Below are 17202 nucleotides of genomic sequence, written 5' to 3' on the forward strand. Positions count from 1 at the left end.
AGAGCTGTGTGAAGCGGGAGCAGGATCCAGCCACCTCAATTATACAGTGCCATTGGAGGGGGGTTTCCAGGCACTAGGAACCCCCCCCACCACCCTCGGTTTGCCTATGAGGCTCTATAGACTCATCTATAATACCGACACGCGAAGTTACAACACTACAGAACGTTTCATATGGCTGTTTGTGACGAACACTTGCATACCGCATGGCTTTTTCCAGCGCTTTTATTTAAACCGCCCATAATGTTAATAACACTGCTATTTGTGATTGTTCTGTGACTCTAGTGAAAATGGATTTTGCTAACATAGCAAGCTGCATTAAGACATTTCTGCGCTTTCTGCAATTCACCAGCAAAGAAAATACTGATTGCTCTATAGAGCATTCTACTAAATGTCCCTGATAGTGTTTGGACAACGACCTGGGACAAATAGGAGCAATAATGTTTAATAACATCACTTGTGGCACAACTGTACCGAGAGCCACGTCTACCAATCGGCAGCGCGACGCGGTAGAGTAATAATTCTACCCAGGATTTCTTTACTTGTGGAGTTCTGTTGTCTGGATATAATGCTCTATTTTATTAGTAGTAATTACAATGTTTACATACATAGAATATGAAGGTTTTGGAATCCCTCTTATCAAAATCCTGCACTTTCACAGTAAATTCAGGGGCAAGAGAAATTACTTTATGGAAAAAAATAATGTTCTGACACTATTCTAATGGACAAAATTACCCTGGTCAATAAGTCTTCCGAAGTGTTTTGGTGACCTCCGATAGTCTGCACACCACATTAATGCGGTGTGTTGAGGTTAGAGGTCTTCCCCGAGTACTACAGGAATGCACACAGCTTTCTATGTGAATTAGGAATACTCCTGACTACCGTTATGTTTGATTTCTCCACACAGGATTCTGGGACTCTTCCATAAGACACAAAAGAGGTTTGATCATTTCCCAGTCCGGGAATGTCCATGATAACAGCACCAGCTGCAGCCAACATGGTTCACAAGAAGCGAGTGACTCTGCGTGGGAAATTGAAATATCTGTTGGGGATGACAGGCTGTGGTTTGTTGATCCTATTTTTATCGAAGAATGTAGTAACATGCAACCTTCTGGTAAACTTCCTCTTATAAACTGTGATGCAAAACATGATCTTCAACTGCCCAGAGTTGTCTATAGGAGACCTCCTCCTCCTCCACCACCCCCACCCCCTTCCTTACATAAGCCACCACTCCCCTCACTTCCCCCTTCTGCTCCTCCTCAAAGTTATAAAGCTTCACGTTCTCACTCGCCTCCTGTAGGATCTCCCATGCTCTCATCTCCTAGAAGTTCAAGCCCATCAATATCTAAGTCCATCTCTGTCTGTCCTGGTTCTCCTCCAACTGAGTCTCTTACTCTAATTCCTCTTGATAGCCCCCCTCCTTCTTCTGAGCTTCTCTCGTCAAGTTCCCCACCTGAGTCGCCTAAGTTTGAACCCCTTTCTCTACATTCTCCTGATATTCCTCCTCCAACTGGTCCTCTCTCTCTACGTTCTCCACCTAACTGTGCTCCAACGGATCTAATCTCTCTGAATTGTTCATCAACGGAACCTCTCTCTGTATGTTCACCGGCTAATACCTCTCCAACTGAATCAAGTCCTAGTTTCCCCGATCAGTCTGCTACACCTCAGTCTTCTAGTCCTCTTCAACTAACACAGACGGACCTTCCTACGACCTCTTCACCTTCTGAAACTGTAAACGAGGTGAAGGACTTTGCTGAATCCTCTACAGTTCTAGCAGTCGATGTGGATCTTGGTGACCAGTCTTTGCAGAATATGAGAATCAACAGTTTGGAAGAGAAAAAAGACACAGTAGGTAATGACTCACAGCCACAAGGATCTGAACGTCAAACTCCTGTTCGGGTTCCACCTGCTGTTCCGAGAAGGCGGCAATCGGGAAAAAGTTCAGAAACCAAAACGGATATATTAGCCATGAAAAAGGAGCTACAGGGAAAACCAAGTCAAACCTCTCCTGACCTAAAAGTCATTAGGACAAAACCTAAACCAAAGTTATTGGAACTGGCAGTGACGCCTGTAACCGACAAAACCAAACCGGAAAATAAGGTGATCTCACCTGAGCGGAAACAAAAAGCGGAACCTGGTCAGAAAGCACCCCCTGTACCTCCCCCAAGAAGGAATAAACTTTCCTCAAGGGCATCATCTGTACATTCAGATCAAAGGAAACGGGATCCAAAAATCAGCTTAGATACTCAACAACAGCCAAAGACCCCCAATAGCCCCAAAAAATCCAGTGGCTTAAAAAATGTCGACATGAAAGAGTGCCGACATAAAAGATTGTCGTCCCAGGAACAGAAGGGTTCGGATTCATCTTTGAATTCCCCAACGTCTGACCGAGTCGCTCAATTGTCTAATCCGGAACCGGATTCCTACTCTACCAGCAGCGCCGAGGAAGATACCGAGAGACCGGTCAGTTCTTCACTTAGAAAGTCCCATTCCTTCATGCTGGACAGGGCTAAAAACAGGTTGTCCATCGTAGCCATCAGTAACGTCTTCACCGCGTTCATGTCCGCGGACCGGAAGCTGCAGAAGAGAATCACTGAGCTGGCTCATGACAAGGACTCCTACTTTGGGAACTTGGTCCAAGACTATAAAGCCTACAGCCTGGAGATGATGGCCAAGCAGAGCTCCAGCACGGAGATGCTTCAAGAGATCCGACTGATGATGACCCAGCTGAAGAGTTACCTAGTTCAGAGCACGGAGCTGAAGTCCATGGTGGATTATACCATCTACACGGATGACAAGATCGGTAAGTGGCTTTTTATTTTACTACCACAGAGATGAGTAGTGAGACTTATTTACTGAGTTACAATGTATCAATGGTGCATGCATCAGACATAGAATCCTGGGGCCTGATTCATTAAGGTTCTTAAATGAAGAGGATCCTTATTTCAGTCTCCTTAATAAAACCATGTTACAATGAAAGGGGTGCAAATTAGTTTTCTGTTTTGCACATAAGTTAAATACTGACTGTTTTTTCATGTAGCACACAAATATCAACTTTAAATTTCAGTGTACAAATAAGCTATCAAGTATTTGTGTGCTACATGAGAAAACAGTCAGTATTTAACTTATGTGCAAAACAGAAAACTAATTTGCACCCCTTCCATTGTAACATGGTTTTGTCCAGGAGACTGAAATAAGAATCCTCTTCATTTAAGATCTTTAATGAATCAGGCCCCTGGAGTTGTGAAAGGTATCCATCCAGTCACATGTCTTATAGACACACTGTGGCTAGCACAGTGGTTAGTATTGCTGCATCACAGCATCCGATTCCAAATAGGGACCTACCTGTGTAGAGTTTGTATGTTCTCCCTTTGATCAGTATGTTTTGCGAACACACACACACACACACACACAAACAGTTACTTGGCTTCTGATAAAATGGACCTTAATAATTTGTAGGTAATTTAGACTGTGAGCTCATGGGACTAATGAGAATGATTTAATATCTCTGTGCAGCGCTGCACAATGTGGTGCATCTATATAAACTACAATAATAATCCACAACAGACTATTCAATCTAATTGGCTGGGGCCATTAATTATCCTAAATGTTCTCAATCAAGGACACCCTAAAAACATGGCTAGCTGAGCATACTGAAGGATTAGTTCGGCTACTTTGATCTAGATCAGAAGAATGCTACCTGTGCTTTTTCCAGCTGTTGTGGAACTACAAGTTCCAGTATGACCATCCAGCAACAGGACATACTGAAATGTTTACTTCCCCAGCAGCTTGAAGGATAGGTTGCCCAGCTCTGCTCTGGAATGATAAAAGATAGAAATTAACCAAAGGAGAAACTTTTAGTTTGTGCTAAAACTTTGTATCCGTGTTGGAATCACTCCGTAAATGTTTCAGTTCTGCGGTGGAGAATATAAAATACATTTGACACATTCGCTCAATGTCAGACACTACTAGTCCTGCACTTAGGGTTTGTTGTACTTTCTACACTACTCTTGCAACATCAGAATGATAATGTAATATATATTTATTACTTTGTATACAGTAACATTTTACATAGTAACTAAAACCACAAACATCTAAGCAAAGTAAAATATCTAGCATAAATACTTTATAAAAAAGAATGTGTTAAATTATTCTTAGATTTTATTACTTGTATGTCTCTGTTTTTGGTGTGATTATCTTTTTTTGTACATACCCTCCTGCAACTGTTACAAAATTGCAATTTCCCTCTTTTGATCATCGAGGCAGCATTTATTATATCTGCTGCCCTTGGATGTGACACAGAACGGCTCTGTGGATAAAACTGCATCCTATGCACAAAGCAGGAGCGAGCTGTGTTGTAGTCCCGGGCATTGAACATAAACAAGGCTTAACTGACAAGGGAAGGAAATTAAAAAAAGGAGTGTATTTAGTAAATGTATGCGTATACAGAGCAACAAACGGTCATCTCAAGAGGAAAACTCCCTCGTCACAGCTAGAACACATAAAACCCACTTCTATTACAAATTTTAGTTTATTAAAAAAAATTGTCTGTTTCACATGATAAGATAATTTTTACTCTGCAATCTAGAGTTGACCTAGGAAATGTCTAAAAAGGAACAGTGGGGGTGTTGCCCATAGCAACCAGTCAGATTCTAGCTATCATTCTATAATGTACTAGATAAATGATAACGAGAATCTGATTGGTTGCTATGGGAAACACCTTTTCCCTTTTACAATGTTTAGTAAATCTACCGCTATGTACAATATCCACAGCACTGATAACTGTTTCATCTCTCTCTTCCCATGTGCCGGAGCAGACACCATAGTGGAGGCGGCTCTGTGTAAGTGCGTACTGAAGCCTCTTAAGTCTCCTATTGAATGCTACCTGCGCGAGATCCACAATAAGGACGGATCTCTGCGGCTGCTGACGGAGAACCAGCTGGTCATCCAGGACACGACCACCACCGACCTGGGCGTCACCACCAGCGTGCCGGACAGCGGGGTGATGGAGAAAATTCTGCAGAAGTTTGTCACCATGCACAAGACCTACTCCCCGGAGAAGAAGATAACCTACCTCCTCAAGTCCTGCAAGCTCATCTATGACTCCATGGCAACAGGAAACCCAGGTATTTACCATATTGCGGAAAGTGTCTATCGCACAACAATGTTTTATTACCAGAGTAACTAGAAGGATGTCACAGTGCAGGCAGAGCTCAGAGAGGCCTTACCAAAGTCTCTCTGCTCACTCCATGTGGCTGTGGTTGCCATGGTAGTTCATAATCATAAACCATTAATAAGAGTTTGAATTAAAAAAACGGAAATGGTGAATGCCAACATTCTTTATGCCACAGTGATATGTTAAAGCAGCAATCATATGACAGAATCAGGTGTGCTTTATAACATTAATTACTCTCTAGTTATAGTTGTGCTTTACATTAGAACATGCTTCTATTTCTGGACAGGACAGGTATTTGTCTACAGCAGGTACCTGGATTGAATTCATTCCTTGATTCCACCCTGGTAATGATACTGGAAAGATGGGTGTAACGATCAGGAGCAGAATATTTTGTAGCAGGAACAAAGGGTCATATTAAAGAATCAATTATATCCATTGGGAAAACAATTAAATCAATTGATGCATTTTAATGTCCCTATTTTTAGAGGTAAAAGTTATTTTGCACAAAATGATTTGTTGTTAGAGATTACAGCTCTGCCTTCCTTATGGTGCTTACATCCTAGATTGTCCGCTATATTTCTATAGAGAGTAATGATTTCTAACAGTAGTGCAGGCTGCGTTCAGCGTGTGATCACAGCTGAATATCCACATTCGCCCCCAAGCAGCCCGTCCGGGACAGTAATATTACATATACTCTTTTCCTGCAGCTATAATATTCCCACCACAGAGTAACTCCCAGTTACTGGGGTACGTGTGTGTCGTCCCGTTATCTGGTGCTGTGAACAAGTTATAAAGAATTTAATGATGCAAATGTGCTTACTGGAAGGTTTATGTGGAAGCCGACGCTGCAAATAATACTGATAAAGGGGAAAGGTTGCCCTAGTATTTAAGTTCATCACTAGCGCCTGACCATGGCTAAGCTTCCACTGCACATTAGTCACCCCTCATTATGCCAACTCTTCTAAAACTGTTACAATGTATCCGCTGCTACTTCCTCTTCCCTGATCCACAACACAATACAGAATAGGTTTGTGTCTTGTGCTGAACAATTTATCTATGTTTGCTGATGTAATAAAACCTCCTGATTACAGTTTGTTGTGTAATCGGCCTGGGGACAAATTACTCCTAGAAGAAGTGTAGTTTTACTGCCCTGTATTTGGAATCATTTTGATGATGCTTTTATATTAATCTTATAAGAGACATCCTCAAGGAAACAGTGTTGCAGCTTTATCCTGGGTGTCTGATGTCTGCGTTTGTCTTGTCATGACTTCAGTTATATTAACAGTTACGTGACCTAATAGAACAAAGTACATTTATGTACCTGTCATGCAACTTTTAAAAACTCAACATTAGTAAAGTCTTGTTAAAGCAAATTACAATGTACATATTCCATTGTTGATAAAATTGGCCACAAACTGTGCATTAGCCACTTCTCCTGAGACATTATGTTAAGGGGCTATTTATAAAGCCCTGAACTGTACAGAAACTGCCTTTTCACATAGTTTAGGCAATTCTAAGCAAAAGGTTCATTTAAAGAAACCCAACGCAGGAGATAAATTGCCTAATGTAGTCTATCGCATTAAACTGCAATCCCCATAATGCTCAATGGGGACAGCGATCTGCACAATTATATAATTCTTGACTCTGATGGCTAATGTTATCTGAAGATGGCATTAGCCTTTGAATCCTATGAGGAGAGCGTTGTAGGAGAGGGGTCTTTGGATCCCTCCCCTGTACTCTTTACCGCTAATGGTGGCAATGCATGCGTGACCCTATTCAAAAACCTGTTAAACTCGTTAGCTAAGTGAGGGGCCCATTTAATAGATATTGTGAAACTGATGTCATGTGATCATTCACAGCCAATGAGCTGAGAGCTGGCAGACTTGCTGCAGTGTGATGTCACAGGGCGCATGCTTCTGCCAGTATGTGGGCTGTCCTTACTCATGAATATTTATATATACACTTAGTATCCCAGGAGCCGTTACCAGTAACACAGAAGGTCCACTTCCTAGGCTGGTCCTAACTATACAGATTAGACAGTCTCTCTTTAACCTGTAGTGGTAATTGCATTATATTACCTTGGTGTTGGTAGTATTACAAATTTAAAGGAAGATAATTGCAGGAATGCAGTTTTTCTTTTATAGCAGAGCATTTTCTGTAGTAACTGTCACTTTTTGAGCCTGGTGGTGGTGTTGCCTTTGCGGTCTACAAATGGTTTAGTCTTGAAAGTCAAGTCAACAACCAACATGGCGGTCATCGCAAAGACCAGTACAAGTCCAGCGTTTCACAGTCCCTTTGTGGAAAAATAAACCGTTGTTTGCAAAGTAGGATCTGTGACTCTTACATACCTGCTGTGCGCCATATTTGTGAATAAACGGTTGCTCTATTTGTGGTCTCTCCAGGAAAGCCCCACGGAGCGGATGACTTCCTGCCGGTTCTGATGTATGTTCTGGCCCGTTGTGACCTTGTGGCCCTTCTCCAGGACGTAGAGTACATGATGGAGCTGATGGACCCTGCGTTACAGCTGGGAGAAGGTATTGGATTATTTGGAAACTGACTTTTAAATATGATACATTGTATCGGCCAATTCCTTACCTGCCAACATGACTATAACAGTGATAGATGTAAAACACTGACTGGGATGTATCGTTATTCAATGGAGACTGTTAGATGCTCTTTAGATCATGCTAATTATTCCTCCAAGTGACCGGGAAGTAAATTATCAGTTTCACAGGAGCCTACTAGAAAATTAATCTTATGGGTTATATTGTGGTTCTATATGATTATTGGACTCCTGTGCTGAGTGCAGCAGCCAATCAGGAAATGATTTGGGGAAGTTGAGTTACAGTATGTAATCACTGACACAGCAGAAAGGAAGCTGCATAGGCCTGGTGTGAAGCATTGTATACTCACATCGTATGATACACCGCAGGTGAGCGAGAGGAAACACACCTTGGTGTATATATAGTAAATATAATACGTCTGCTTTGTTGACTTACCTACATGTGGAGGATACTCTATTTCACAGCAGACAAGGACCAGGTCACTGTTAGTGAGTTAAAATCAAATAAGAGTCTATCAGAAACCCTGTTAATCTTTTTCTAGCCTAGCCTTATCCTTAATATCTGTAAAATGGTACAAAGTAACACCTTATTATTGTAAATGTGTGTCCACTATATGGTCAATTCTTAAGTTGAGATTAATTAAATAGGCAGAGTACCACCTTGAATCTTTAATAGGTTCACATGTATCACAGCAACCAATGCTTTGCTATTCTGGTGAAATAGCTCCATCTAGTGACCACTCTTGGGTGCTGCAACTAATATCAACTTCACAGATCTGTTGAACCTTCCAGGTTTAGAATGGTTGTTTAGCTGCTACAGTGTATGTAGAACAATTGTTTCTTTGGGACATTAATAATGACTGCATTCCTTTTAAGACGACATGTGGACTCTTGCTTTGTGACAATTAAAGAAACTTAATACAGTTAATCATTAGGCAGACATTTGCAATCTTTCCTGAATTCCGAGCTATGTAATGGTTTTCAAATTACGAGTAACCAATGGATTTGGGTTCTGGGACTTCTGGTTCTACGTCTGTTACTTTTCTAATTCAAGGCCCCCACTTTGCCTTTTGACTGAGGGGTAGAACAGGATTTATTGTCCTCCATCTCTCCCTCTGCAGGTTCCTATTATCTGACCACGACGTACGGCGCCCTGGAGCACATAAAGAACTACGATAAAATCACAGTCACGCGGCAGCTGAGTATGGAGGTTCAAGACTCCATCCACCGATGGGAAAGGAGACGGACGCTCAATAAGGCAAGGGTCTCTCGGTCCTCTATACAGGTGAGCTGGGCTGTTATAAGGGGTGAGGGGTTATACAGTAAACATAATGCCAAATGAAAGGAAAAGTTCATCTATTTATTCTTCACCGGTAGCAGATGACTAACACACCTCCTACACTTATATGTGGAATGTATCACTAGGGTAAATTATTGGAATATTATAAGTCTGAGTGACTGGATAATAGCACGATGGGAAACAGTCTGTGTATTACACTAGTCACAGACTCGGAGATCACTTCTAATATCCTTATGTTTACAGGAATATAATTTATAGGAAGATCTCTGGGCGTTCACTATTATTCATCTAGATTTATACTGTCATTTCCTGCTGCTATATACAGATTAAGTAATTGATATATACAGTCAAGTCCATAAATATTGGGACATCAACACAATTCTCATATTTTGGGCTCTATACACCACCACAATGGATTTGAAATTAAACTAACAAGATGTGCTTTAACTGCAGACGTTCAGCTTTAATTTGAGGGTATTTACATCCAATTCAGGTGAACGGTGTAGTAATTACAATGGTTTCTATATGTGCCTCCCATGTTTTAAGGGACCAAAAGTAATGGGATGATCGACTCAAAACCTATTTCATGGACATGTGTGGGCTATTCCCTCGTTATTTGATCATTAATTAAGCAGGTAAAAGGTCTGGAGTTGATTCTAGGTGTGACATTTGCATTTGGAATCAGTTGCTGTCGACTCTCAATATGAGATCCAAAGAGCTGTCACTATCAGTGAAACAAGCCATCATTAGGCTGAAAAATTAAACCAAACCCATCAGAGAGATAGCAAAAACATTAGGTGTGGCCAAATCAACTGTTTGGAATATTCTTAAAAATAAAGAACGCACCGGAGAGCTCAGCAACACCAAAAGACCCGGAAGACCACGGAAAACACTGTGGTGGATGACAGAAGAATTTCTTCCCAGGTGAAGAAAATCCCCTTCACAACAGTTGGCCAAATCAAGAACACTCTCCAGGAGGAAGGTGTATATGTGTCAAAGTCAACAATCAAGAGAAGACTTCACAAGAGTGAATATAGAGGGTTCACCACATGATGTAAACCATTTGTGAGCCACAAAAACAGGAAGACCAGATTAGAGTTTGGCAAACAACATCTAAAAAAGCCATTACAGTTCTGGAACAACATCCTATGGACAGATGAGACAAAGATCAACTTGTTCCAGAGTGATGGGAAGAGAAGAGTATGGAGAAGGAAAGGAACTGCTCATGATCAAAAACTTACCCCCTCATCAGTGAAGCCTGGTGGTGGTAGTGTCATGGCGTGGGCATGTATGGCTGCCAATGGAACTGGTTCCCTTGTATTTATTGATGATGTGACTGCTGACAAAAGCAGCAGGATGAATTTTGAAGTGATTTGGGCAATATTATCTCCTCATATTCAGTCAAATGCTTCAGAACTCATTGGACGGCGCTTCACAGTGCAGATGGACAATGACACGAAGCATACTGCAAAAGCAACCAAACAGTTTTTTAAGGCTAACAAGTGGAATGTTATGCAATGGCCAAGTCAATCACCTGACCTGAAGCCGATTGAGCTGCATTTCACTTGATGAAGATAAAACTGAAGGGAAAATGCCCCATGAACAAGCAGGATCTGAAGACATTTGCAGTAGAGGCCTGGCAGAGCATCACCAGGGATGAAACCCAGCATCTGGTGATGTCTATGCCTTCCAGACTTCAGGCTGTAATTGACTGCAAATGATTTGCAACAAAGTATTAAAAAGTGAAAGTTTGATGTAGGATTGTTTAGTTTGTCCCATTACTTTTGGTCCCTTAAAAAGTGGGAGGCACATATAGAAACCGTTGTAATTCCTACACCGTTCACCTGATTTGGATGTAAATTCCGTCAAATTAAAGCTGGAAGCCTGCAGTTAAAGCACATCTTGTTAGTTTCATTTCAAATCCATTGTGGTGGTGTATAGAGCCCAAAATATGAGAATTGTGTCGATGTCCCAATATTTATGGACTTGGCTGTATAATACACAGGTGATGCTAAGAAGTATAATCGGTGAGTTCTGATGTCATTACTTGAATATTATAAAATGTATAATGCACTCCGTACTGAAACTTATTACAGACGCTATATAGACACAGAACTCCAACTTCTAATATCATTTTACAGCAAGGAGCACATTATATAAAGCATAACAAGGACAAAAACTTAACCATTATAAGCATCTAAAACAATATGAATGATGACCCTGCTCCCAGGAGCTTGCACTCTAATAGGGAAGGGGGTTGCAACCATAGATTGTGGAAACCAGGGGGTAAATGTATCAAACCTTCTAAAAAGGACCGTGGAGGTGTTACCGTAGCAACCAATCAGATTCTAGCTATGGATCTACTGTATTCTAGAAAATGATTGCTGATTGGTTGCTATGGGCAACAACTCCACTTTCCTTGTTGGATGATTTGACACATCTACCGTGTTTCTCAGACAGGTGCAGGTAGTGACTGGGAATTATAAAGCAGTTTGTTTTTCCAACCATGTTGATATTTAAAAAGCTACAAAATTTCCTGTAAAATAACATTTTACCGAAGTTTATAAATCTCCTACCTTCTGTAATCCTTCATCTTTCTCTTGGCAGGATTTCATCACCATCTCTTTTGAGGAGCTGGACTCCAAAACCGGGACCTTGGCCACCAAATCGGACACGAGCGTGGCTCAGGTTCTCCAGCAGTGCGCGGAGAAGTTCGAGGTGTCTGATCCAGAGAACTATGGACTCTTCGTGCTGGTGAATGAGCGCTGCCTCCGCCTCGCCGATGACGCGTTCCCCCAGCAGGTGAAATCCTCTTTGCTCAAGAATGAACAAAAGCTGGACTTCCACTTCCTGTACAAGACGACCAGTTTGCAGGACACGACGATGAAGGAGTTGGACTTTCTCTAGCTGACGTTAAGGACGGTTACCTGGCGGACGCGCTGGATTGTCCTTGACAAGCGTGAGTGGGCTGGACCGATCCGTTTGTCAGACCGCGTCTTGCAGGAAAATTTGCATAATAGTCTGTATCAATAGTTCTCTGCAATCCTCCATAATCTCGTCTCCATTTGTGGAGCAAATGAAGAAGCCGGAGAAACACTGCCGCAATAGTCGTCTTAAATTCACTGTGGTTTACTGGAACAGATATAAAGGACGGCTTTTTCAGAGCACGATCAAATGACTGCACAGACCCCGTTTATGACTGGAGACGTCCACTCTCTACACCAGTTAACGGCCTGTAAGAGAGGGTGGGTGTCATTGGAGATAGAGCGATGCCTGGGGGAATATGAATATTTATTGCATTAGGCTTCCATTAATATCTCATTAAATAAGGAAGCTCTTCCAAAATGTAACAGGTAACAATGAATATATTATTCATAGACTCAATGCAATAGCATCTCGCCAGTGGCCAACTGATCAATAAAACTGCCAATGGCTTGTATGATGTCACCAAAGAATAACTCTTCTCTTAGGGAAAGAACTGCGTCTAATTCCGTAAGAGGAGATTTAAAGCACATGGTGTAGGGGTGGCGGCTTTATGAAAACTGGTGCAAGAGAAAAAGGTGGTAGCAACCAATCGGATATTTGCTTTTCTAAACTACCCTAAAAGACATGATTGGCCACGAGGTTCTGTAGTATCCTCGTCCATTATGGTCCCGAGTGACGTGTAAGTAATGAGGTGAAGCAAAAATGAGCGAAGATAATTAGAGTAGTTTGCACAGGAACGAAGGAGACTACTACAGAACCTCGCAGCTTATTGAATTGCCCCCTTACAGTCCGATTGGCCGATATGGGTATAATGTATAGCAGTGTAGCATCCACAGTCACATTATAACACAATGACTCCACCCCTTCGTCTCACTGTAACCAGTCCAGGGGCTCACAATCTATTTCCCGCAGTATTTTCTTCTGACATTTTACACGTTTGTTAACCGAAACAAAAGTATTTACTGTAACTTTTGTCAATGTTCCTTGTAATGTACTTTGACAAATTATTTAACTGTATACATAGTACAGTGTACAGTATTTATACATTATATATAAACAGAGTTTTGTATAGAATACGTTTGGACGCTTTATTTCATCTGTCTTGCAATAATCTTTTTGCGGTCATTGCTTTTATGGATGGACAAATTATAATGCAGGATTTAGAGTGCTATGACTCGTAGTGACCTGAAGGGGGCAGATGATGGAAATATTCCTCTGGATGAGCCGCTCAGAAACTGATGCATGGAGATTGTTTTAGGCAAATTGGCTAAAAAACAGTCATCAGTCCCAATCAGCATATGATTGTGAGCAATGTATCAACGATCTTGATTTTTTTTTTTTTTATTATTATTATTATGAATGCAATTAGTAAATGCAGGTGAAGACCGGATACTGCTAAGTATTTTGTATAAAGCAAATGCCTACCCAAAATAAACTCCTAATGTTACCCCCACCTCAGGACGGAGGTGAGTTTAAAATTTAATTTCTATCATCACCTTATTGTGCAGAGAGCAACAAACTTCTCCCTCTGGTGTTTAATGTAATGTATTTGTTATGTTTAGAGAACACTGTAATTTTTAAAGATGTGGGTAGTAATCATGTATAAATCGGAGCGTGTGCTGCTACACTGATCTCACACTACCCATAATGCTAAGAGTCATTCTGAAACTGCTCCTGTTCCCTACTAAGCTCCCCTAATGCACTGGGGTGACCAGTGCTATTACTAGTCCCTTAGGGCAATGAGGGGCTCATCTTGTGGCCAGGGGTTTGTTCCTAGATGGGGCTATCCTCATAGGTGGGAAAAGGGGAAAATTAAATATTTTGCCATAACGGTGCAGTGAAACCGATGGGAGTATCAATATAAATCTCATATACGGCAACTAAAACTCATGACACTGACCCAGTAGGTATTATAAAACAGTAAGACCAAATACCTCTCACACTCAAGTTGTCAAAACAAATGTCTCCAATTTAAAACTTAGTGTAAGCGTTGCCAAAAGATGCCGATAGCCTCAACCCCACCGCCGAAGGGTCACCCTTCAAAAACCCAACAGGTGGACAAATAACATTCTTCTATGCGCAGAATATATTCCTAACACAGGATTTCCAAAACCCAGTCCTCTGGGGCCCCTAACAGTGCAGCTTCCAGGTGACAGGTGAGATACTTCTACCACCTGTGGATCTGTTACAATGTATCAGTCAGTAATGACCACACCTGTGCTCCAGCAAGGAGATCTGGAAAACATGCACTGTAGGGCTTTGTGGGGTCTGGACATGGTTGCCATGGGTTACAATACTCCTATCAGATTATTGAAAACTAAAACCTAACTTACACCAGACTGATATATTAGATTGGTTGCTGCGGGTTACAACAGGAGCAGATAAATTATTATGAATTGTGCTATTTACATCTTGCCATTAAATAAACCTACATGATAAGTATTATTACAAAATGTGTTACAATTATATATTGCGTAGGTTTATTATGAGAGTATCCCGGTCAGTACTAGTAGGATGAGGTCATGGACTGCACTCAGGGGGTAAAGTCAACGTTTTGTACTAGCTGTGATCATTATTACCTTGGAATTACTCATTATTTCTAACATCCCCTATGTAACAATAAACACATATTGGGCAATGCCAGCACCTTCACCCAGGCCCTGCCCCCCGTCTAGTACCAGTTGGACACTTCCCTATACCAGCGGAAAACAGGACTGTACCAAGAAACACTGGAATGCAGTTATGAACAGGTCGGGCTTCATTTACAATACGCAAAGTACAAAGCTGCTTCTGACCAGTGCAATTGAAACAAACACGCACGCCCACCACCCTTTTTCGTTTTCCTCAGCCCCATATTTGGCTCCTCCCCTAAACCCCACCCAAACTGTGCAATAACAACAAGTTAGTAATTGGGGGAAGGGAAACACAAACATGTGGTCTTTAAATGCAGTAAAAATATGCGTCAGGTTTAATAAGCCCCAGTGCAAATACAAACAGATTGCAAGTTAAGAGTTAGGCAGCAATTTCTAACTTGAACAATGAACATTTGAACAGAACACTATGCAAATAAACTTCAAATATAGAAATTATTACTTACGGTTGCTTGTAGGGGAGTCCAGGCTTCAAAAAACAGGGACCAAAGTGTGGCAGCCGAGCCTTTCACCGGCTTATCTTCACAGATGCTGGAAAAGGACCAGGGAGCTAAAAAGGGACAATGCAGTTAGTGGTGGTCAATGTAGGTCCGTGTGCCCACAGTGGTGGTCGATGGAGGTCCGTGTGGCCACAGTGCTGGGCTACGGCAGTCACAGTAAGTCTTGTGTACACTACGGGGATCAGGGGCAGAGGGGTGAGGTCAGTTTGTACTATTACCAACGTGGAGTCCCTCGATTAATCCAGCTGTCCCGGACTTTTCCTATACTGCCCTCAGGTATCGGAGTCTATGGTCAACATCTAAAACCAGGTTTGGTCCTTAAGTAAGAAATAATTGAAGTAAGAAATAATTGAAGGTAATGACAAAAAACATAGAATTTCAAATGTTTAAAACTAGAAGGGACTGAAAAATCATTATGCAAATACAAAGGATGTAGTAAAGTATGTAAAAAGGAAATCAGGTTGCCAAATATTGAAGCTGAAATACAGATCAGTAAAGATACCAAAACTTGTTGTCCCCAGCAAGAAAATGTAACTTATAATATCAGCTAACGATGTAGAAGGAAAATAATTGTAATCCAATATAAAGAGAAAACCCTTTTTTTTTAAAAAAAAAAAATCCTGTATTCACAACGCAGGAAAAAAATTTCAGGAAATAGATTCTGTATCCTGTGCACACCATGAAACATTACTTATGTTTAATACTAGAAGAAGTGTGGTTACACCTAAACAGATAAAGCACCTGGCGCAGGAGACATCCACCCATGCGTACTAGAGGAGCTAAGTGTAGTAATTTATGGACCACTGTAACCAAGATTGACAGAAAGCAGATGTGGTGCCAAATCTATAAAAATGGAACAAAATCGGAATCAGGAAATTATAGAGCCTGACTTCTGTTGCGATTAAATTATTTTAAGGGATTTTGAAGGATAGGATTGCGAAATATGTTTCCCCATCTACCTCCCTAGTGTTCGTAGATGACACCTCTCACAGCTGCAGGATAATCACTTATCCCATAATGTCTTTAGATCTCCCTACATTCTTTACAGCTTGTCATATTATTTCATCATCAGCAAAGTTAAAGGGACTGTCTACCCCACTCTTAAGTAGCGCCCCCTTGAGGTGGGGGGAGTATTATAGTCCTGTAGGATCTGAGTGTTACTCAGTTCATACATTTATGAGGGAGGTGAATCTGCCACACCTGTCTTGGTTTATATAGAGGTAAATGCTTTTAGATCATGTATCACTAGACATCACTATAGATTAAGGATGTTCTTACCTATTTAATTTTCTTTTTAAGGGATAAGTTCAGAATTTTTTTTAAAGGATTAAATGTTAAAAAAAAAAAAAAAAAAAAAAAAGAAATAAAAAGAAAAATTGAAAAGTCGATGACAAAATAAAAGGTTATTGAACCCCCTCATTAAGTTGGTGCAAGAAAGCTCAACTGACCAGAAAGAAAAGAGAGAACCACATTAATTCTGCACAACACACGTGACCCTGATTATCCCATGACTCAGCCACGCGTGATCTCAAAGGCAAATACAAAATCTATTGCACATCGAGAGAACCTAGAATATAAAGGGACACAGAGGTCCATACTCATTGCAATACCCACTGGCCCAATGTCATTCAGTAAACATGTCACGTACATATGATAGAAGCAGGAGGTCGTTATTTTGAACGTTGATCAAGTATCAAATCTGCGTGTTAATATTTTTTAGCTGTCCCACAATGTTTGGAAATTACAACCATAGAAGTTCCATTTAAACTCTAATTCCTGTAGTTATTGCAACTGCTGATTAGCAGATTTAGTACAACCTAAAAAAACAAAAATAAAAAAACAAAACAGAAAAGATGTTCAGTGGATTTGTCTCTCGTAGCACCAAACGGCAGCAAAACCCGCAGCTTGCCGTAGGGTGCAGTCCTAGACTTACACATTGATGCATTTCATCAGCAGAGTCAATGACTTACGTTTTTGCGATTAGTGTGTAAAATTAAATCTTGATTAAGGTAGAGACTCCAATCATTACA

The 17202-nt window shown here is 41.0% G+C and overlaps 1 protein-coding gene across 2 annotated transcripts in view; it reads left to right on the top strand.

Moving 5' to 3' along the window:
* Positions 1 to 13095, top strand: part of RIN3 (Ras and Rab interactor 3) — a 49856-nt gene extending 36761 nt beyond the window's left edge. For both annotated transcript variants that reach the window (XM_075193341.1, XM_075193340.1), the window contains exons 6-10: positions 905 to 2800; positions 4815 to 5123; positions 7576 to 7707; positions 8858 to 9021; positions 11644 to 13095. In XM_075193341.1, the coding sequence (XP_075049442.1) occupies positions 905 to 2800; positions 4815 to 5123; positions 7576 to 7707; positions 8858 to 9021; positions 11644 to 11943 (2801 nt within the window). In that variant the 3' untranslated portion in view covers positions 11944 to 13095. The remainder of the gene's footprint in view (positions 1 to 904; positions 2801 to 4814; positions 5124 to 7575; positions 7708 to 8857; positions 9022 to 11643) is intronic.
* The last annotated feature ends 4107 nt before the right edge of the window (positions 13096 to 17202 follow it).

Source organism: Mixophyes fleayi, chromosome 12, assembly GCF_038048845.1.
Source record: "Mixophyes fleayi isolate aMixFle1 chromosome 12, aMixFle1.hap1, whole genome shotgun sequence".
NCBI classification, from domain to species: Eukaryota; Metazoa; Chordata; class Amphibia; order Anura; family Limnodynastidae; genus Mixophyes; species Mixophyes fleayi.